At 45.7% G+C, this 23,665-nt stretch overlaps 1 protein-coding gene across 5 annotated transcripts in view; it reads left to right on the top strand.

Annotated features, from left to right (window-relative positions):
* The window catches only part of LOC109869229 (protein NDRG3), a 74,002-nt gene that overhangs the window by 13,846 nt on the left and 36,491 nt on the right, over positions 1-23,665 (top strand). For 3 of the 5 annotated variants that reach the window (XR_004205297.1, XM_031804190.1, XM_031804186.1), the window contains exons 2-3: positions 11,226-11,314; positions 15,602-15,634. The exons of 1 other annotated variant lie outside the window; for it this stretch is intronic. Coding sequence is in view for 3 of the 4 variants with exons in the window: in XM_031804190.1 (XP_031660050.1) it covers positions 11,258-11,314; positions 15,602-15,634 (90 nt within the window). In the remaining variant the exon portion in view is untranslated. The remainder of the gene's footprint in view (positions 1-11,225; positions 11,315-15,601; positions 15,635-23,665) is intronic. One more of the 5 variants, XM_031804188.1, reaches the window with a different exon arrangement.

The following is a 23,665-nucleotide window of genomic DNA, read 5'->3' as shown; positions in this document are numbered from 1 at the left end:
GAGGCTGTAGCCAATATGCATATCACCTACACTTTGATCTGTAGGTTTTTTATATATATATGTATGTATGTATGTATGTGTATATATGTATGTATATATGTATATGTATATGTATATGTACATCGCAAAATGTATTTATTTTTTTCCAATGTTGGCCTCTGATCCAAACCTGGCCAGGCACTTAATGTTTGATTTTGTGATAAATCTTTTTTTTAAAGTTTTTAATTACATGTCCATTTCGACATCTTAAATCTATATTCTTCTTGTCCGACTATATTAATTTTTACTTGTCCCAGACAAGATGGCGTTAATGTCGAGCCCTGCTATTCTGTCAACTGCTTTTCTCAAACTCATTATTTATCAACTCATCTGACATGTTAATCTCTTCTTAGCCTTATTTTCAGGAAGAAAGAATATGTTCGATTTATAATTGATGACGTGAGCTACATAACCTAATTTTGAAAGACTATGATACACATGGTCATGGACAGGATATTAATGTGTATGGCAATAACAGGGTTTGTGATTGATGTATTATAAAATATAATTTTGTGATTATTTTTATTTTTTTCAAGGGAAAAGGTCATCTCAGTCATGTCTTGTGTATGCCATGGTTAGCGGGATTGCAGCTGTGTGGGTGTGTGTGTTTGTCAGAGGTCTGTGTGTGGGCGTGTTTGTGTTATTACACCATCACTGACCGACTCATCCACGGCTCATATCTTGGGACAGTGTCTTTGTTGTTGCAGTGCTCATGACTAGGGTTTAATTGCAGGAACTTGGTTACAGAGATTTACTGAGATTTCCCGCCCGAACCCACTTCCTTTTCCAGGGATAAATAATTGAGAAACCGGTAAAATATAAAGATTTTATTTCTATCAACAGCATGACGTGAAATGGAATTGTTAAATTATATGCAATGTCTAAATCTGGCTTCTCTATGGCTTCTGTCTGCATGATCAATCATCAATGCTGAGAGTGGGGACAGACGGTGCATCTCATATGGTTCAGTTTACAATGCATGTATCCTATTGTTTTCTTGCGACAGGTACATTTGCTGCAGCATAGCCTATGCGTGCCTAATTTACACATCACCATCTGGCTTGCGTGGGGGGGGGGGGGTCACCTTATTTTTTACTTGTAAAAAAAGCAGCTGCACAATTTAATTTTTTTAACAACCCTGTCACTCAAATATCGTTGCTTTAAAGGGTAGGAAGGTGTTTTTTACTGACCAAAGTAACAACACCATGTGGTCAAAGTCTTAGTTAGTTGTCACGATCTGCTTACCTATAACTATTTTTTTATATTTAACTTATTTCCAGATATCTTCTGAACTACCCACAATGCACTATTTCTCAACGTCAATAGAGGATCTACTCTGCTAAAGAGTTCATATGCTAGCTCAGGCTGGGTAACGTTAGCAACACCTTGATTTTCACAGACTTTGTGGCTGTATTATCTAGTTGGAAAGCTTTAGCATTGCAGGCTCTGGTGCCTTCTTTCAGTGGACTAAAAACGAAAGAATCATTCTTGCTTGCTCTAATTGTGGAAGAGTGGTACCTCGTCTCTTCTCCTTTTTGTTTTGTCTACTATTTGTCATGTTCTCTGCCAAGTAGGCTACACGCGTTTTGTAACTTTTTCCACCTTGACATCTGGAAGCTATCCATTTTAGAAATGTTCTCGCTATTGAATTTCCCTCACTCTTACTTACAGATTGATGGCTGGGGCCCATTCGACAGTATCTGCTCTTTTTGTTCTGCGGTTGTTTTTGTTTTGTGTTATGTTGTTTTAACTGATCATCAGTACTTGTGCTCTAGCATGTCGACCGTAGCTGTGCTGGTTGTCTAGGCTGGCTAGGCCAATAGCTAACTTTAGCTGGCTGGCTACCCTTTTTATTATAATTTTGTTGATTACTGGCTAAGAACTGAATATTAGTGATGCACCGATATGACATTTTTGGCCGATTAGCATTATTTTCCTTGCCCCCCAAAAAACTATACTGATATTTTAAAATGCTAGTGGCCATTTTAAACATTCTAGTATAGTTAAAACACACACATGGACACAGCTGTCTAAGGTAATGCATCTCCGGCTGTATCACATCCGGGCATGATTGGGAGTCCAATAGGTCGGCGCACAATTGGCCCAGCGTAGTCCGGGTTTGGCCGTGGTAGGCCGGCATTGAAAATACGTTTTTCTTACCTGACTTTCCTAGTTAAATAAAGGTTACACACACCACACTGACCAAAACGTTATTTTGTTGGCATTTACGTATTTCCCCATTACCTGTAAAACATAATCAAAACCAATTTATTTCACTTACTTGCTGTGCTGTTTCATTGTTCATTTATTCAGTCGTTTCATTCTCAACCAGGATTTCTATGGAACGCCGTTTGGGTCTTTGCATGTCAAAGATACATGTCAATTAAGCTTGTTGCCCAATCAGGACCTGAATTTGACTGCGTCACATAATTTAACGCGTTCACACATTTTATGTAATTATTACACTATCACTAGTATTTTATGTCACAATGATTCATTGATACGTATGCTATGATGCTGGTAAAGTTGTCTCGCACACCTAGTCATAATTTTTTTAAGATGAAAAAAGCACAATAGTGGACTTTGAGGTTAGCCTTCAAAATAAAAGTATGTCATTGACAGTGATAGAAATGAATACAAATAGTATAATTTTGACGTAATTGAATAGATTGAGGTTGTAATGTTTATAAAATCAACAAAAGACTTTGTTAATTTGACTAATCTGAAATCACATAATGTATTATTCTTTAGATTTGCATTGGGGGCATACTTATTTTACTGTACAGCCTTACCTATAGATTGATACCATGTCATTGATCCACAGTCTACTCAGTGACACCCAGATAATATTAGAGAGAACGTTGGGAAACAATATCTTGGGTATTGAGTAGACTGATACCCCATTTCATTCATCCCCAATCCTTTGATAAAGCTGTACGATATGAATGTCAATACACACAATAGGCTGACTGAGGTGATTTCACACAGTCCCGCGATAAGTTACAATGCTAATATTTGCGTAAACTCTTCAGTTGTGTTCTGTGGGTGTCACTGAGTAGACTGATACCCCATTTCATTGCTTCACATTCCAACCTTGTTTAACGTTATCTAGTCTAAATATGCCATGATTCCAACAATTGTAATCTTCTGCATCACTTTCAGAGGTACTTTTATTTTGAAGGCAAATTCCACTTAGATCCTTATTGTGGCTAGCTTCACAACACGCTTCGGTCTAGCCTCACTATTTTTTAAATTATTTTTATTTCACCTTTATTTAACCAGGTAGGCTAGTTGAGAACACGTTCTCATTTGCAACTGCGACCTGGCCAAGATAAAGCATAGCAGTGTGAGCATACAACAAAGAGTTACACATGGAGTAAACAATTAACAAGTCAATAACACAGTAGAAAACAAAGGGGTGGTCTATATACAATGTGTGCAAAAGGCATGAGGAGGTAGGCAAATAATTACAATTTTGCAGATTAACACTGGAGTGATAAATGATCAGATGGTCATGTACAGGTAGAGATATTGGTGTGCAGAAGAGCAGAAAAGTAAATAAATAAAAACAGTATGGGGATGAGGTAGGTGAAAAGGGTGGGCTATTTACCAATAGACTATGTACAGCTGCAGCGATCGGTTAGCTGCTCAGATAGCTGATGTTTGAAGTTGGTGAGGGAGATAAAAGTCTCCAACTTCAGCGATTTTTGCAATTCGTTCCAGTCACAGGCAGCAGAGTACTGGAACGAAAGGCGGCCAAATGAGGTGTTGGCTTTAGGGATGATCAGTGAGATACACCTGCTGGAGCGCGTGCTACGGATGGGTATTGCCATCGTGACCAGTGAGCTGAGATAAGGCGGAGCTTTACCTAGCATGGACTTGTAGATGACCTGGAGCCAGTGGGTCTGGCGACGAATATGTAGCGAGGGCCAGCCGACTAGAGCATACAAGTCGCAGTGGTGGGTGGTATAAGGTGCTTTAGTGACAAAACGGATGGCACTGTGATAGACTGCATCCAGTTTGCTGAGTAGAGTGTTGGAAGCCATTTTGTAGATGACATCGCCGAAGTCGAGGATCGGTAGGATAGTCAGTTTTACTAGGGTAAGCTTGGCGGCTTGAGTGAAGGAGGCTTTGTTGCGGAATAGAAAGCAGACTCTTGATTTGATTTTCGATTGGAGATGTTTGATATGAGTCTGGAAGGAGAGTTTGCAGTCTAGCCAGACACCTAGGTACTTATAGACGTCTAGCCAGATGAAGCTAGAAGGCTGCTTATAACTTTAGCTTTGGGAAACGGGGTTAAGTAGCTGGCTAGCTATTTATTTTCATGAACCGATGTTCAATTTCAATAGGCGAACAAGTGGCAACCTAGCTGCAGTTTCGACTGGTCATTGTTTTCAGGCTGGTTGTATTGGTGCTACAGTGTTTCTTCCTTTTAAAGTTGCGGCACACCTTGTGTGCTGCCGCAGAATTCTGTGGCACGTCATTAAATTGTCAGACATTTTTCTGTTATTGATAGTTTGTCCACCAGAGGGCATCTTTGAGAAGCATTTGATAGTATTCCGTATTGGCATTACCAGACAATTTAAAAACTTTTTTTGTAAAACATAGTATACGTGATTGATTTTAAGAAATTTGGCTTAATTAATTTGATATTATGGTGTTTCTATTCAGAGGAAAAACGAAGCCCTCGGTTTCCGTTAGGATGGAATGGAAAATATGACTCTGTACAACGTGATGGTAGGGAGTAGACTACAGGATTGGAGTTCTCTAAATTGTTTGCCTTCACTAGATGGCTTTCTTCCAATATTTCGGTAAATCAGTGATATTTATTCCCATAGTAATTCATTTTGGATCCATAACTAAATCAACATCTGCATTTTGGAGGATAATTTTTTTTATCATTATTTAACAAAATGTGTATTTGTTTATTAGGCTACTGTGCGGTCTACAATACATACTGTAGTAAACATGGGAAAGAGCCTAATTCCTTACGTAAGTGAGAGCAGGCCATGTCTGTACTAGAGGTTGACCGATTACGATTTTTCGTTAGCGATTTATTGGAGGACCGAAAAAAGGCGATGCCGATTTTTTTATTTTTAAAATATTTTTTTTTTACCTTTAGGATGGAACAGAAAATATGGCGCTGTACAACGTGACGCTCATAAATAAACTTCCAGACACAAATGAGACCACTCTTGACCATTTTACTTGCCCTAGCAGAGCAGGTTAACCAGAGCGTTGGTGACTGTGCTGCTGGAAACAATTTAATTTCCCTTTTTTGCCGATGTTTACTGACACCGGCCATATTCAACCAGTGTCTAGCGCTCGTAAATGCATTGTTCTGGTACAGTCAGACACGAGTGCTCTGAAATCGGAGTAGATCTCCAGAGCGAATTTACAAAAGCACCCGAATGTCCCTTGAACACACGACTGTGCAGTTTAGCTAAGCTAAGAATGACGGGAATAATCAAGTCAATAAACGTTGGGTAGTTAGTTAGCCTATAGTTAATATACTGTCAAGTTTGATGTATAACTACTAACGTTAGGTAGATGGCTAACATACCGGTACATACTACTGTAATGATATGCTATGTGGTTGGTAAGGACAGCGTAGCTAACAAATTGTCAGCCAACATAAAGTTTAAGGTAACTTATTTGAAAAGTTATTACTTTGAGTAGCAAGCTGTTCTGAAAGCAACTTCTGACACAATGGAAGTCTAAGCGGACACCTACGAAGAAGGACTGTGTGATGAGGGCATCTCAGGTAAGCAGCACTGGGCGTTCTTCTGTCCTACTTTTACATAGCTAGTATTTAGCCCCTACGATTCAGTGTCTGTTCATAACATTTAGCTACGAACGCCTGTTCTCGCCATTTTCAGTTGAATTAATCTAACTTTCTTTCATGGCAACTCCTAAGCAGGCCATGTCATATTTGTTTCATAGTCGATATATAATCCTATTTCATGACAGTGAAACAGTTAGCTTTTTTTTACAGAAGGATGAAAGAACACTCTTTCACGATGAGTTAGGGAGTCTCTGCAGAGTGTAGATGGGGAAATATGCAATGATACCTGCACCATCACCTAATGAACAACCACAATACCAGTCTGGTGTTCAGCTTTCTGTGCTGTATTGACGTATCCTGAAAATGACATCTTCATCCCTCTCCCCCTGCTCCCTAAATCCTCTAGGCTATATCAGCTGTTTTTGTGAACCCCTCCTGTATCTAAACTGGCTGACAGAGGGCACAGCATGATCATAGGTGAGAGGTCACTTGGTCGGGTCAACAGGAAGTATTATTAAAGATGCTATACATTGAAATACAGACAGATCTAGTAGTCCCAGAGTTAATGATCCAAGGTCAGTTTTGCATTTAATCTCCTGATTATGATGACTGACTGTTAGATTTTTTTTTTTTTAAACAAGGCTTAATCATGCTCTCTCTCTATCAATCTGTCACTCGTCTGCAGGTATGTTTTGATGTGAGAGAGGAAGCCAGTCCCGTCATCGCCACCTCAACCTTCGGGCCAACTGGGAGCCCAAGGCTGGTTAGGAGACACCGCAATTGTGATGAACTGAGAGAATATTAGGGTAGCACTGTAATTCATTAATCATATGCTGTCTGCTGCTGTTCTTACCTCTTTCTGTCTTCTACACCTCTCTCCCCACCTCGTCTTTCTTCCTCGTTTTATAATGCACACCATATGTGCATTGAAGTACAGATTGAACTTGTATTTATAATATATTACAATTATCATAATTATAATGCAGTATGCATTTATAACACCTGGATAATGAACTTTCAGTAAAGCGTTTCACATTCTCCACTGGTTGAAATTAAGTATCTCATTGAAATACTATCCTGTGTCCTGAGATTGATGCAGATGGACTTAGATATGCATATATTATTTTCTGTATATATGAATTACAAATCAGCCTTTACTTAAATCATGTTTCTAGTCTATTGCATAGTTACAATGTGTAATCATTGATGTCCCAGGAGCAGGAGTGGTAAACACTGTTGGAAGTGTATAATTGTAATACATACATGCAGACACAGCATCATTCAAATAATGGAGTTTGATATGACTGAAAAAGAATGTCTGAGATTTATACCTGAACCTCACCTTTATTTGCCAAGGAAGAGTACATGATCGGTGAACATATTCACTGTACATTTTACAATGTGAGAATCTCCTGTGTGGTAATAGCGAGATTCTTTACATCCACTGTTTCACAAAACGACAGCCTGGTTTGCTGGTTTTCTGTTAGAAATATTATGAATAAACAATTCTCATTTTAAATAGAACTGTAACTAAGTAAACTTATATTCAGTTTTTATTATATCTGATTAACAATATGAGTTCATAAGAAGGAATTGTGTGACACAGACAAGGAGTAATTAAAGTTAATGAACACCATTCCAACTAGGAAGAAACAAATGGGTTATGGATTAAGTAAACAGATAAGGTAGTTAACCTATGGTTGAACCGACAACTTGGCTCTGGGGTGTTTTAGATGAGACAGTAAGTGCATTCCTAGGTTTTCTGTTAATTAGAACTGTCAGCTAAGTGGTGATCGATAATTTTGAGGGGTCAAAAGTTAATTCAGTTGTGTGTCCTGTGTATGTGTTAGGGGGGTCAGAATGGACTTTTAAGGTTCCCTTTGTCCCGGTCGAGAGGAGGGGATTCTGTTAAGCAATGAAATGACGTCATGTTATTGTATATAAACTGTCGCTCGTGGTAACGTGGCAGCACGCTCCGAGAATAAATTCTGTTACCTATTATTGAAAAGACTGGTCTCCGTCAATTTTATGCAAACAAGAATCTTACAAATTCTCATAAAATAGATTAAGGGAATTCAGTTAATGAATACATACTGGTATAATTAAATTACAGTAACATTTTCTCAGGAGTCCCTAAAACATAATTCCCCTGTCATAACGCTAGCTAGCTAGCTAGCTAGCTAGCTGGCTAATGTTAGCTAGTCAGCGAACTTGCTAAATATAAATTTTCGTAAATTAACTTTATGACAAAAATGATGCACAAATGTTTCTCTACATTAACTAACATATTCCTCTCAATTGTAATTTTTTTTGCTTGACTCGTTATGACGTTATAACTACTTCAAATCAAATCAAATGTATTTATATAGCCCTTCGTACATCAGCTGATATCTCAGTGCTGTACAGTGCTGTACAGAAACCCAGCCTAAAACCCCAAACAGCAAGCAATGCAGGTGTAGCACGGTGGCTAGGAAAAACTCCCTAGAAAGGCCAAAACCTAGGAAGAAACCTAGAGAGGAACCAGGCTATGTGGGGTGGCCAGTCCTCTTCTGGCTGTGCTGGGTGGAGATTATAACAGAACATGGCCAAGATGTTAAAATGTTCATAAATGACCAGCATGGTCGTATAATAAGGCAGAACAGTTGAAACTGGAGCAGCAGCACGGCCAGGTGGACTGGGGACAGCAAGGAGTCATCATGTCAGGTAATCCTGGGGCATGGTCCTAGGGCTCAGGTCCTCCGAGAGAGAAGGATAGAATTAGAGAACGCACACTTAGATTCACACAGGACACCGAATAGGACAGGAGAAGTACTCCAGATATAACAAACTGACCCTAGCCCCCCGACACATAAACTACTGCAGCATAAATACTGGAGGCTGAGACAGGAGGGGTCAGGAGACACTGTGGACCCATCCGAGGACACCCCCGGACAGAGACAAATTACAGTGCATTTGGATCCACCGTAATGTTTTGTCAGCCATCTTCAACAAGGGACGGGTGGCTCGCGTCAAATTCATCATTGGAACCACTCTATATGATTGGTCATATAAAACCCTTGGGACCCAAATGCATAATGAGTGCTCTAACTCCCCCTTGTGGTGGTCTGGAGCAATGAAGCCGTGACGCTGGGTTATCTCCAAGTCCTGCAGTGCAAGCTCGCAACTTTTAAAGGAGGAACCACTGTAGTTAAGTACCAAGCTAGACGCTAGCTAGCTCCAGAAGTTGCGGTCGAACAAATAATGCTTTATTACCAACGGAGTATTGTAAACACATCGTTCGTGGCCGGTGCTGGACATGTAACTAAATGAAAAGCCACTTTGTTTTTTTGTTTTTTTTGCTGCGGTCTCGGGACACAAGCACATTGGAATTTATGGAGAGAGAAAGACATTCAAATTGCATCCATAATATATAATCCTGTTCAAGGTAGATGTCCTAGCCTCCCTCTTTCAGGTAATTAATTCAACGCAGTATTAGCCTTATATTTAGCTAATAACTTGTGGTTTAATATGCATAAGATTCTAATTTAGCTATAGCCTCTGCAGTGTTCTATTGCACAATGAAACTGCTCTCCCATGAAAAGCTAGACTAGAATAGATGGTTGGTCATCTTTTTGAGCATTTCTTATACTAATAGACTATTTGAAGAGGGACGTTTGTTGAACGTTAAAATACAGCAGCGAAAATGACTCAATGAGTTTGAAAGAAGAGAGAGAAAGCATGGATGGCTATAGCAGTTATTTGTCTGACAATGTAATGCCTTTGTCCTTGACTGCCATCTACTTCATTCGACTCTTCCTGAAAGCAAATCCTTTAGCAGCATCAGCATAGTCATTGAGCTGATCTAACATGGTGGGAGAAATAATGGCTGCTTGGTTCAGGACGTCTCCAGTGATCCATCAGTAGTGCAGTCAGGCAGAGTTATGGTAACAATCATCTCCTGGGTCAGCAAGCGCAACCATCATCAGCCACTACAGGTTTTCTCTTGGCTTTGTCACACAGAAGGAAGTGTTGGATCCATCCCTTCTCCTGGAATAATACCTCCCCTCCGGTCTCCAGTATGCTCGGCTGATCTGGTTTTAATTGAGAGGGATGGACGAAGATGTTGCTTTGTCCTCCGTCCACTTATAGCGTCCTGTTAGTGGGCTTCACAGGCTTGGTTTTCCTGCCTGTTTGTAAATGAGTCAATACTATAGAGACATATTTGAGTGGTAGGCTGTGTTGACTTCTCTGCTGAAAATCTCTTCATCAATGTGCCCATCAAAGATGCATTCTATTTTCAGCCCACACTTTCAAATCCCTTTTGTTTTCTGTCCAAAAAAAATGCCTTCCAGATTATGTGAACGAGACCGTGTGAGACACAGGCATGCTGTGAAGTCTTCATCTACTCCACATATAATTAGATTTAGAACTGGGACAGACTTGGCAACGTTCACTAAAAAGGCAGCAGCACTGAGAGAGAGAGTTCAATAAAGCACAGGACATTCATCACGACAGTCAGGATGATATCCACTGCATGTGATCCCTGGGGCCATTTGCTAGATCCTTGTCTTGTTGGTTCTCTTCTGGCTCATTTCACCAGTAGCGTTTAGACGTTGGTCACACCGTGATGACACTCGGTCACATGCTCCCCTACTGCGACAGGATAAGGGACTGTCCCCACTGACACCCCATGGGGAGGGAGATGAGGTTCGGTGTTGACATGCCCAAATGCACACAAATGCACACAATTTATTTTCCCTTTCTTATTGCACCCTTTGTGTGCAATAATATGGGAATTATTTTGGTGCACTGTTAGTGTTCAGTGGAAAATGTCTGCCTGTGAATGGCTGAAAACTGTCATACTAGTATCCATTTAGGGGTTTTGACAACTTGAGTAGCTAGGCTACTACTGCGATTTGAATCGCATTTCCATTTTAAATGGATTTGTCATAAAATAGAAGTGTAGCAGTTATTATACTGACAATTTCCAGCCAGACGTTAGATGGTGTCAGTACTACTACATCAATGCTCCCTCTCCATGTCATTAGTTATTCATGTCCTCATTTCTAGTGCTCTCCATCTCTGGTTAACAGGATTCTTCCTGCTCTCTAATCCTGTTCTCTCTTCCCAGTTCTGCTCCCTTTCTGTGGGTAACAGAGCTCCAGTCCACACATCCTGATCTACCACTACAGCATCCTGTTCCTATCTAGTGAGCAATGTTAAGAGGACACTCGGTGTCCATGGCAACGGAGCCGCTGTTTCTCTCTCGGTTTCTCCTGATCTCTGTTTTTGAGTCTTCTATCCTCAGACTTATTCATGCTGGCAGGATATAGGATATCACTCAGGGAGTAAGTTGGTGGTAGTAGCTTACTACTGCTTCCTGTGAAGATATCTGATACACTTCTCTCTCTGTCTCCCTCAGGTGTGATTGACAGCTGTCAGACCTAAGTTGAGATGGACGAGCTCCAGGACGTTCAGCTGACTGAGATCAAGCCTCTGCTCACAGATAAGGTGACTGGACAGGAAGAATAAACCCAGTCCTTTACTCCCACCAGTAGGTTCAGCGGTCACTAGCCTGGACTGATCAGCTTAGCACTGCACAGCTCTGCCCTTCAGTCAGTCTGGGCTGATCAGCTTAGCACTGCACAGCTCTGCCCTTCAGTCCGTCTGGGCTGATCAGCTTAGCACTGCACAGCTCTGCCCTTCAGTCCGTCTGGGCTGATCAGCTTAGCACTGCACAGCTCTGCCCTTCAGTCCGTCTGGGCTGATCAGCTTAGCACTGCACAGCTCTGCCCTTCAGTCAGTCTGGGCTGATCAGCTTAGCACTGCACAGCTCTGCCCTTCAGTCAGTCTGGGCTGATCAGCTTAGCACTGCACAGCTCTGCCCTTCAGTCCGTCTGGGCTGATCAGCTTAGCACTGCACAGCTCTGCCCTTCAGTCAGTCTGGGCTGATCAGCTTAGCACTGCACAGCTCTGCCCTTCAGTCCGTCTGGGCTGATCAGCTTAGCACTGCACAGCTCTGCCCTTCAGTCCGTCTGGGCTGATCAGCTTAGCACTGCACAGCTCTGCCCTTCAGTCCGTCTGGGCTGATCAGCTTAGCACTGCACAGCTCTGCCCTTCAGTCCGTCTGGGCTGATCAGCTTAGCACTGCACAGCTCTGCCCTTCAGTCCGTCTGGGCTGATCAGCTTAGCACTGCACAGCTCTGCCCTTCAGTCCGTCTGGGCTGATCAGCTTAGCACTGCACAGCTCTGCCCTTCAGTCCGTCTGGGCTGATCAGCTTAGCACTGCACAGCTCTGCCCTTCAGTCCGTCTGGGCTGATCAGCTTAGCACTGCACAGCTCTGCCCTTCAGTCCGTCTGGGCTGATCAGCTTAGCACTGCACAGCTCTGCCCTTCAGTCCGTCTGGGCTGATCAGCTTAGCACTGCACAGCTCTGCCCTTCAGTCAGTCTGGGCTGATCAGCTTAGCACTGCACAGCTCTGCCCTTCAGTCCGTCTGGGCTGATCAGCTTAGCACTGCACAGCTCTGCCCTTCAGTCCGTCTGCACTCTCAGCTTAGCACTGCACAGCTCTGCCCTTCAGTCCGTCTGCACTCTCAGCATAGCACTGCACAGCTCTGCCCTTCAGTCCGTCTGGGCTGATCAGCTTAGCACTGCACAGCTCTGCCCTTCAGTCCGTCTGCACTCTCAGCTTAGCACTGCACAGCTCTGCCCTTCAGTCCGTCTGCACTCTCAGCATAGCACTGCACAGCTCTGCCCTTCAGTCCGTCTGGGCTGATCAGCTTAGCACTGCACAGCTCTGCCCTTCAGTCCGTCTGCACTCTCAGCATAGCACTGCACAGCTCTGCCCTTCAGTCCGTCTGGGCTGATCAGCTTAGCACTGCACAGCTCTGCCCTTCAGTCCGTCTGGGCTGATCAGCTTAGCACTGCACAGCTCTGCCCTTCAGTCCGTCTGGGCTGATCAGCTTAGCACTGCACAGCTCTGCCCTTCAGTCCGTCTGCACTCTCAGCATAGCACTGCACAGCTCTGCCCTTCAGTCCGTCTGCACTCTCAGCTTAGCACTGCACAGCTCTGCCCTTCAGTCCGTCTGCACTCTCAGCATAGCACTGCACAGCTCTGCCCTTCAGTCCGTCTGCACTCTCAGCATAGCACTGCACAGCTCTGCCCTTCAGTCCGTCTGCACTCTCAGCATAGCACTGCACAGCTCTGCCCTTCAGTCCGTCTGGGCTGATCAGCTTAGCACTGCACAGCTCTGCCCTTCAGTCCGTCTGCACTCTCAGCATAGCACTGCACAGCTCTGCCCTTCAGTCCGTCTGCACTCTCAGCTTAGCACTGCACAGCTCTGCCCTTCAGTCCGTCTGCACTCTCAGCATAGCACTGCACAGCTCTGCCCTTCAGTCCGTCTGCACTCTCAGCATAGCACTGCACAGCTCTGCCCTTCAGTCCGTCTGCACTCTCAGCATAGCACTGCACAGCTCTGCCCTTCAGTCCGTCTGCACTCTCAGCATAGCACTGCACAGCTCTGCCCTTCAGTCCGTCTGCACTCTCAGCATAGCACTGCACAGCTCTGCCCTTCAGTCCGTCTGCACTCTCAGCATAGCACTGCACAGCTCTGCCCTTCAGTCCGTCTGCACTCTCAGCATAGCACTGCACAGCTCTGCCCTTCAGTCCGTCTGCACTCTCAGCATAGCACTGCACAGCTCTGCCCTTCAGTCCGTCTGCACTCTCAGCATAGCACTGCACAGCTCTGCCCTTCAGTCCGTCTGCACTCTCAGCATAGCACTGCACAGCTCTGCCCTTCAGTCCGTCTGCACTCTCAGCATAGCACTGCACAGCTCTGCCCTTCAGTCCGTCTGCACTCTCAGCATAGCACTGCACAGCTCTGCCCTTCAGTCCGTCTGCACTCTCAGCATAGCACTGCACAGCTCTGCCCTTCAGTCCGTCTGCACTCTCAGCATAGCACTGCACAGCTCTGCCCTTCAGTCCGTCTGCACTCTCAGCATAGCACTGCACAGCTCTGCCCTTCAGTCCGTCTGCACTCTCAGCATAGCACTGCACAGCTCTGCCCTTCAGTCCGTCTGCACTCTCAGCATAGCACTGCACAGCTCTGCCCTTCAGTCCGTCTGGGCTGATCAGCTTAGCACTGCACAGCTCTGCCCTTCAGTCCGTCTGCACTCTCAGCATAGCACTGCACAGCTCTGCCCTTCAGTCCGTCTGCACTCTCAGCATAGCACTGCACAGCTCTGCCCTTCAGTCCGTCTGGGCTGATCAGCTTAGCACTGCACAGCTCTGCCCTTCAGTCCGTCTGCACTCTCAGCATAGCACTGCACAGCTCTGCCCTTCAGTCCGTCTGCACTCTCAGCATAGCACTGCACAGCTCTGCCCTTCAGTCCGTCTGCACTCTCAGCATAGCACTGCACAGCTCTGCCCTTCAGTCCGTCTGGGCTGATCAGCTTAGCACTGCACAGCTCTGCCCTTCAGTCCGTCTGCACTCTCAGCATGGATCGGTTCCTTTTATTTACATTTGATCAATTTGCCTGCCAGGACCCAGGGTGCTGCTGCTGCTAGTTACCCTGGGGAAACGAGACTGGCTGGGGTACGTGGTGGTGGGGCTGGAGGTGCTGCAGTGTGGAAGTACTATAGGGGAGAGCAGTGCTAGACTTGGACTGGAAATAGGTGCCGGTAACCATTTTGGGTGCCGGTACTGTTTATATTTAGGTGCAGCAGCTCCAGCAGTAGAACATTTGAGGTGTTGGTACTCCTGCACAAGTCATGCACTGGGGAAGAGGAGAGGCTGATATGAAATTAGATTGAAAGGAGATGTTATTAGATGTGATGGCAGATTAGATGTGACTATATTGGTAGCTAGCAGATACTGGGAGCTGATGTAAGGTTGTCTATATTGTCAGGAAGAGGGCTTGCTGAGTGAGCTTGGTTTTTGATATCGCATTGAATCCGCCATTTGAGTTTTAAAACGGCGTCCCACTTTGCTCACTATGGTGGGTGGCTGAGGCACTTGAACCACTCTGCAAATCATAAACCCCTTGACCCTGCCTCGTTAGAATGAAAGTTCCTGACTGATTGTAGTAGGGAATGTGTCTGTGTTCTGCCCATGTAAAGGGTGGCAGGTAGCCTAGTGGTTAGAGCGTTGGGCCAGTAACCTAAATGTTGCTGGATCAGATCCCCGAGCTGACAAGGTACAAATCTGCCGTTCTGCCCCTGAAAAAGGAGCACACTATCCAGAGTTCCTAGGCTATCCAACACTAGTCCAGTGTTCCTAGGCTATCCAACACTAGTCCAGTGTTCCTAGGCCGTCATTGTAAATAAGAATTTATTACTAACTGACTTGCCTAGTTAAATAAAGGTTCAATAAAAAATGTCTTATCTGCAGTAATGATCCTCCTCATCGACATCTGCTCAGTGTCTCCACACTCTGCTCCAGCAGTACATTACTGCTAATGATGAGGGTGGGTGGAGGGCTCAGTATGAGGACAGTAATGACACACAGAGAACCCAGGGGTGTCCTCCACATTGCTGGGAGCAGAGAGAGACAGAGCGAGAGAGAGGCAGACCCTGGCATCAACCACTAGAGGTAATTTACTCCACACATTGATCTGAGATGGCTCTTGTTGCCGCCTCCTGGTTACACCTGTGGCTCCACAGACTCTTCGCAGAATGACTGAGGGATAATGAGGGAGAAGAGGAGCTTCGGATCCCCTTCAATCAAAAAATATATAGAAATATCTGGCACTTGTTTATGACTTAAATACATGTATTTTTTCTTCTCATCCCTCGGCAGAATGGGCGTAACTTCCAGGACTTTGATTGTCAGGTGAGTCAAACGTCTCTTAACCAGTGTTCACATTGGCAGTATGAAGTGACTCAAATCCATTTTTTTTCCATATCCGATAGAATCTGTTCTTTTTCCTCCAGTCTGAACAGCTAAAAAGCACATGGAATCAATCGGGTATTTCAAGTCACCTTCATAGGTGGTTTGAAATCAGATCGAATCTGATTCCTGGCCATGTGACTTGTCTGAACAGTCAAATCTGATTTGCCCTCAAGTGGTTTTAGACTTATTTGGCACATCTTCTTTCTTGCTAGCTACTCTGTTGACAGTTTGACAAGAACATGTGGTAGCTAACTAGCTTGGTAATTGTTTACAGACAAATTAGTGAATGTGCTAGAAAGCTAAACAGATGCCCAGCTAGCTAGTGGACTGCTGTGCCCAGCTAGCTAGTGGACTGCTGTGCCCAGCTAGCTAGTGGACTGCTGTGCCCAGCTAGCTAGTGGACTGCTGTGGCTAGCCAAAAAGGACTCGCTTTGAAAGTTGGATCATCTTATCCTTTGTGGCTATAAGTGTTCTTAAACTGTGATTTTGAACATTCAAAGCAACTGGTAAATGTCCATGGCAGGTATTGTTGTCACCTTAGCTTGCTGCATAACTTCTGAGTGATGGGAACCATAATCAGCCTACACCACTGCGCGCACACACACACATCGTTACTATGACAACTAGCGTAGCCATGTCAACAAACTGCTGTCTGAACACACACACACACACACACCCGATTTGGTCACTTACAGCTTTCTGTTTGGACAGTCGCTATTTGAAAAGCAAAAGCGCAAAGAGAACTGTGACGACAGACTACAACGTATCTAGACTAAGTTAGAAACGTATGCACCCCATCATTCATTAGCTAAATGTTAAGCCTAACACTGCAGTGAATAGTCTATAGCCTACCCAATGAATTTACACAGTGAAATATCTCTTTTTGATCAGATTATGAAATAACAGGTAGCCTAGGATAGTGTGCTCCCCAGGCTGCGCTCCAGCTTTTTACGGACAAGAAAATGACGATAACAATGTAATAATGCTTTTTTTTTCTAGTGAGTAAAAATGTTCGGTGTAGGCTGTAAACTGCAGTGAATATACCGTAACAGCTAAAGATCCCTGCGTTTTGAATGGATGTTTCATTCCAGGACAATAATAATCGAGTCTATTCCTGATGAGGCAACCATTTGGAATAGTCATGGGTCTATTGTCGACAGTTTACAAGGTCCAGAAAGGCACATTAGCAGGCCAGTCATAGTGTGTATTTTGTCAGAATGTATCGGTGTTAACAGATAGGCCTACCATAGGGAAATTAGGACCTTCTCATGCTCTGTTTGTGGTGGATCAACATTCTCCCATGTCGTCCTATAATTAAAGTGGTCACCCATCTATATGCTCACACGTGACCAGTTATCCAGGCGAGATTACAGTGTGCTCTGCCTTGTCTCCACTCCAATCAGCATCATGCACCTACAACCAAGAACACTTGTATAGAACACGTTTTTGATTGGTTGTCAATGTTTTATAGTGGGAGGGACAGGGAAAAAATTGCTCTGTGAAAGTGATACAGACAATAGCGCTCGTTATCGTTCTCCACTCTTTTTGTAGTTATCAGTTAACGCTCTTGCTCACTTAAATTATAACAATTTTTGTTATCTTCATTGGTGTGGATGGCCCTTTTGACCATTTTACTGTGAATAGGGCAGTCTGAGATCGTTGCAGCTTTAGGCCTACCCATAGTAGAATGGTCAGTCTGTGGGGATGTGTATCTTTTCCTTTTGACATGATTTGATACGCTAGATACATGGGCTCTGATACCATAAAGGAACCATACATTTTAGTTTGAAATGATTCCGTTTGATAAGAGGAAAGAATCTATATGATACGAGTCTATGCACTAACGTTTGTTGTATAAACACTAAATGGTAAGTGACACTCCTCTCTTCCAGTCCTTTAATGTGCTTGAAGATGATAGTCCTGAGTTTCGGTTCCTTCTCCCTGTGGCGCGTCGTCACGGTCCCTTCTCCCTGTGGCGCGTCGTCACGGTCCCTTCTCCCTGTGGCACGTCCCTTCTCCCTGTGGCGCGTCGTCACGGTCCCTTCTCCCTGTGGCACGTCCCTTCTCCCTGTGGCGCGTCGTCACGGTCCCTTCTCCCTGTGGCGCGTCCCTTCTCCCTGTGGCGCGTCGTCACGGTCCCTTCTCCCTGTGGCGCGTCCCTTCTCCCTGTGGCGTGTCGTCACGGTCCCTTCTCCCTGTGGCGCGTCCCTTCTCCCTGTGGCGCGTCGTCACGGTTCCTTCTCCCTGTGGCGCGTCGTCACGGTTCCTTCTCCCTGTGGCGCGTCTTCACACGGTTCCTTCTCCCTGTGGCGCGTCGTCACGGTTCCTTCTCCCTGTGGCGCGTCTTCACACGGTTCCTTCTCCCTGTGGCGCGTCGTCACGGTTCCTTCTGGGTTGCTGTTATTAGACTGAGTGTGGATGTATTCACTGAATCCAAACAACCCTGAGGCTTTACAATGCTGTACATGCAACCCAGCTGCCTGCAGGAGCCTTGAGAGAAGCCTTGCTGTATCTGATTCTCTTAATGACACTCCTCTTTTCCAGTCCTTCAGTGCTTTTCTCCCTTAATTAACTTCCTGTGTCTCAGCGGGCTTATGAAGCACCAGGTTTACCTCATCTTGACAGTTTCAGACAGACAGGGATGGGCGGGGGCAGGCAGACGCACAGACAGACAGACACGCTTGCGCAGGCAGGCGGGTGCACGCTGGCGCCATCCACCCTCATGGCAGCACGGCGCCCTCCCCCCTCGTGGCGGCACGGCGCCATGCCGCCACGAGGGGGGAGGGCGCCATGCCGCCACGAGGGGGGAGGGTGCCGTGCCGCCACGAGGGGGGAGGGTGCCGTGCCGCCACGAGGGGGAGGGGGGAGGGCGCCGTGCTGCCATGAGGGTGGATGGCGCCAGCGTGCACCCGCCTGCCTGCGCGAGCGTGTCTGTCTGTCTGTGCGTCTGCCTGCCCCCGCCCATCCCTGTCTGTCTGAAACTGTGGCGGCACGGCGCCCTCCCCCCTCGTGGTGGCACGGCGCCCTCCCCCCTCGTGGTGGCACGGCGCCCTCCCCCCTCGTGGTGGCACGGCGCCCTCCCCCCTCGTGGCGGCACGGCGCCCTCCCCCCTCGTGGCGGCACGGCGCCCTCCCCCCTCGTGGCGGCACGGCGCCCTCCCCCCTCGTGGCGGCACGGCGCCCTCCCCCCTCGTGGCGGCACGGCGCCCTCCCCCCTCGTGGCGGCACGGCGCCCTCCCCCCTCGTGGCGGCACGGCGCCCTCCCCCCTCGTGGCGGCACGGCGCCCTCCCCCCTCATGGCGGCATATTTTGTCACAAAAAAGAGAGGCATGGTTTTCATGGCAATCCTCTCAACTCTATTCTTTACAAAGCAGATGGAGGATGTTCTTTTCCATCCAAGTGGTTGAGGGGAAATGGAGTTTCATTACTGTACATAAAAGCACCGGTGCCTCCAGAAGAGGGCATCATGAGCACACGTGTGAATCTCCAAGTCAACCCCAGGGAACATGGGTATAGAATTATTGCAAAACCTTCCATTGATATAATGAACTATTGTTGACAGAGCTGAACTCAACATGTATTCGCTTCAGCCTCACTGATCTTGAGGACTTATATGAATGGTTTGCCGACTGGATAGCATGTGTCCGATCAGGGAGGTTCTCGAGGCTAATGAAAAGTGTGCTTTGGTTTGATAATGGTGTCCCTGACTGGACAGGTGTAGGCCATCATTATCTTGTGCTTGGTTTTATTAGTTACATGTTAGTCATTTAGCAGACGCTCTTATCCAGAGCGACTTGCGGTAGTGAGTACATATGTTTTTCGTACTGATTTGATGTGACGACACCAAACTATCCTCCATCCTGGCCTGTCATGTGGGCTGCCTATTTTCTGCATAGGCCATCGCAGCAGCCAGTGAGACTGCATCGGGACGAGTGATTTTGAATGGCAGAAGGCCTAGGATTAAACGATAGTGCTGACAGCAACCTTGCCTATCATGTCCACTCAGTGTTTTCCCTATACTGTAGGTCGGCCATGCTGGCTCCCCTGGTGCCATGTGACCTAGATGGGCTAGCTCTATCTTAAGATGAACGCACTTAACTAATCCATTCCAATCCACAGAGTTCTTAGAAAATGGCGTGTTGTTGGAATTGGGCAGTAGGGTGTTATGTACATACCATCCGTTTCCTTTAGGAGGCATGGGCTTTGTTGGAGGTCTCGCTGCCCCCTCTACATGCTGACTAGACTGGGGCGAACGCTGCTGGAGGGCGGGGTCCTAAATCCTGCCTGCCGAGAGACTGATTTATTCTGATGAAGTCGTTATTGGATCCATATGGTAGAGATATTTATATCCCAACATGGCTGGTAGTGGTGGTGGAGAGGAAGAGGGGTAGGTGAATGCACACTAAGGTCAGTGTAGACACAGGGAACATTGGTATAGGGAAAACATACAACTCACCGTAAGTATGTAGCGCCCTCTGTGGCTGATGCCATGAACTACAATTGTATGAGTAGAGCTATGCAAGCATGGAGTACCTATTTCTTGTGACAATTGTTGAGCTGATAGTTCAGCACGGCACACAATTTATTACCTCAAGTTGGCAGTTGGTAATCTGAGCACAACAGCCTTACCTGCTCACACTGCAGCCAACGCCTGGTTTGATCCTCTTCCTACACCGAATATGTGCTCAGAGTGGGTAACCTGTAGAGAGGGGGCTGTATGTGGCCCAGGGAACCAACCCTCGTTTGCAGGGATTCCCTCTCCCCCTCACAGTAATGTCACTATGAGGGAGGTGTTTCCCGTCAAGATGTTTGAATCCGCTCACAGACCGATGTCTTTCAAAGATCTCCGCTGTCAGAGGTGGTCTTCACAGCTATAGACTGTTCAGGGCCAGCTCCCTGTGTCTTTCTGGGCCTGAGGGGGATATCCTTGTCCCAGCATTACTTCGGCGACCCCATTCATATGACCCACATAAATGGTTAAAAACTTGAAAACAAAGTGTTATCTAACATGTGTTGTGGAATTCCAGACATGGCACTTTACATCAATTAGCCAGATTATGGTCATACTAACCCCTGGAACCTGCTCTAATTTGGGTTGGTCTCCAGAATGGAGGTGGAGAGATTAGCCTTCTGCAGGCCATGGCAGCTGGGGATCCCAGGGTTGAGCCGAGGTAGCAACAATAGCACTGACCCAGTTTGGAGCGTAGTTTTGGGCCGCTTTCCCTGTCCTGAATCGGCCCTAATCCTGACCTCCAAATCCATTGTGTACTCGTCTTAGCAAACCTACAGTGTTTCTGCCACAGTGTCTCTGTGTGTGTACACTGAGTATACCAAACATTAGAAACACCTTCCTAATATTGATTTGCCCCCCCCCCACCCTTTTTTGCCATCAGAACAGCCTGAGGTCGTCTGGGCATGGACTCTACAAGGAGTAAAAAGCCTTCCACAGGGAAGCTGGCCCATGTTGACTCCCAATACTTCCCACAGTTCTGTCAAGTTGGATGACTGTCCGTTGGACCATTCTTGATACACACGGGAAACTGTTGAGCAATGAAAAACCCAGCAGCGTTGCAGTTCTTGAAAAACTCAAACTGGTGCGTCTGGCACTGATATCATCCTCATCCAGGGCCTATGGCTAAGTAACAGACTTTTTTTTAGTGCAAACTGCTTCTGAAATGGACTGCCATCACAATGTATAGTAGCCTAACTGGAGACCGAGGATAACTAGTTCTTACCTTTCAATTAATGCCTTATGTTGTAGGCTGTGTTATGTTGCAGTACTGTGCTGTAGCCGTTGTCTCCTGATATTATTGCTGAAAGACGGCAACATGAAGGAACAATGGGCCACAGACTTTGCTGGTGCTACTGTCTGGCTGGATTGCCCTCTGGAAGAGAAACTGAGTGGACATTGCAGACAGGGTCCAGAGAGCTGGCTGAGAAAGCCATATTGTCTTCTTGACATCCCATATCTGCAGTTAACCCCCCCCCCCCCCCCTTAATTAATGCCAATGCTCCATCTGTCTCGGTGCTGGTGCTGCAGACAGCAGGCCAGGGAGGCAGAGCAGAAAGATTGTTCCCAATGAACAGCCTGAGGATTAAACCCAGGCCAGGCCCCTTACATGCTGACCACACCAGTTGTGTCGTGTGCACATACATGTTATTCAATCATTGTACCCTCACTTCTTCCGCGCGTCAACGAGCGTCTGCGTAGCCAGGTGTTAAAATAGAACTTGGTTCTATTTGTGACGCTTGACGTGCTGCAAGTCCAGGCTCTCCATTCTCCTCATTGTTTTTTAGGAGCATATACCCATGTGGGTGATTGAAAGATGAACGGAGGTCCACACTCCAGTCCAGTTAGGGGTGGTAATGCACCTTAAAGTTGGTTGCCAACTGCCATATACATTCTGAAGAAGAAGAAGCCTGAAGGAGGAGAGATTACTAGAAACAAATTTGGTTTACCCTTTTATCAGTAGATTAATTGTCAGAGTAGAGGACCTTGTGTATTTCAGGTAAAATAACAACCCAGTGTTTATATCCCATGACAAATTAGCTAGCAACAGCAAGCTAGCTAGCCAAATTGCTATAAATGTTTTAATTATTTTCAACCTGTCCCCAAATATTAATATAGTTAGTTCAGGGTTCGTTTTGATATTTCAACCTGCGTCTGGTGTGGGTGGACAAAATCAACATGTGTAGGAAAGCGCGCACGCCCGGTCTAGTCAGCATGTTAGAGGGGGCACCGAGACCTCCAACAAAGCCCATGCCTCCTAAAGGAAAAGGATGGTATGTACATGACACCCTACTGCCCAATTCCAACAACCACCAACACGCCATTTTCTAAGAACTCTGTGGATTGGAATGGATTAGACGTCTATGTGAGGTTATTACCATATCATGCCTAAACCTAATATTTTAGTCAGGTGTTCAGTATCAGCCAATCCACAGGTAGTTTATTGATCCCCTTCCGATCCAACCATTAGTGTTCTTCCCCTGATGCTGATTCCCTCCACTTTCCCTCACACTCTTTCAGCCCTCTCCCAATGGCACTTACATGTTAGTCATTTAGCAGACACTCTTACCCAGAGCGAGTGCGTTCACCTTAGTTAGTGCGTTCATCTTAAGATAGCTAGGTGGGACAACCACGTATCAGTTATAGTAAGCTACTTTGAGGGATAATTGATCAGCAAAGTCAGTGCTAGTAAGAGGTGAGCAAAGTAAAGTGCGAGTGTTTAATTCACGAAAGGCTTTATTTAAGATACTTTATTTAAGAGGTAGGGTTTCCGAAGATGGGCAGGGACTCTGCTGTCCTTGCTTCAGGGGAAAGCTGGTTCCACCATTGGGGTGCCAGGACAGCGAAGAGCTTGGACTGGGCTGAGAGGGAGGGCCAAGAGGCCAGAGGTGGCAGAACGGAGTACTCAGGTTGGGGTGTAAGGTGTGAGCATCCGGTGAATTAGGAAAGTATTCAGACCCCTTCCCTTTTTCCACAGCCTTATTCTAAAAAAGAATGATGAGTGGGAATAGACAAAATAACAATCTACACAATACCTCATAATGACAAAGCGAAAACAGGTTTTCTGACAAATTTGCAAATGTATTAAAAATAAAAAATATTCAGAGACTTTTGTATGAGACTAAATTAAGGTGCATTCTGTTTCCTGTTTCCATTGATCATCCGTGAGATGTTTCTATAACTTGATTGGAGTCCACCTGTGATAAATTAAATTGATTGGACATGTTATCAGGGCCCACAGTTGACAGTGCATGTCAGTGCAAAAACCAAGCCATGAGGTTCGCAGGAATTGTTCCTCAAGCTCTGATACAGGACTGTGTCGAGTCACAGATTTGGGGAAGGGTACCAGAAAATGTTTGCAGCATTGAAGATCCCTAAGAACACAGTGGCCTCCATCCTTCTTAAACGGAAGAAGTTTGGATCCACCAAGACTCTTCCTAGAGCTGGCTGCCCAGCCAGACT

The sequence above is a fragment of the Oncorhynchus kisutch genome, linkage group LG24, assembly GCF_002021735.2.
Source record: "Oncorhynchus kisutch isolate 150728-3 linkage group LG24, Okis_V2, whole genome shotgun sequence".
NCBI lineage: Eukaryota > Metazoa > Chordata > Actinopteri > Salmoniformes > Salmonidae > Oncorhynchus > Oncorhynchus kisutch.
This window is presented reverse-complemented; position numbering and strand designations above follow the sequence as displayed.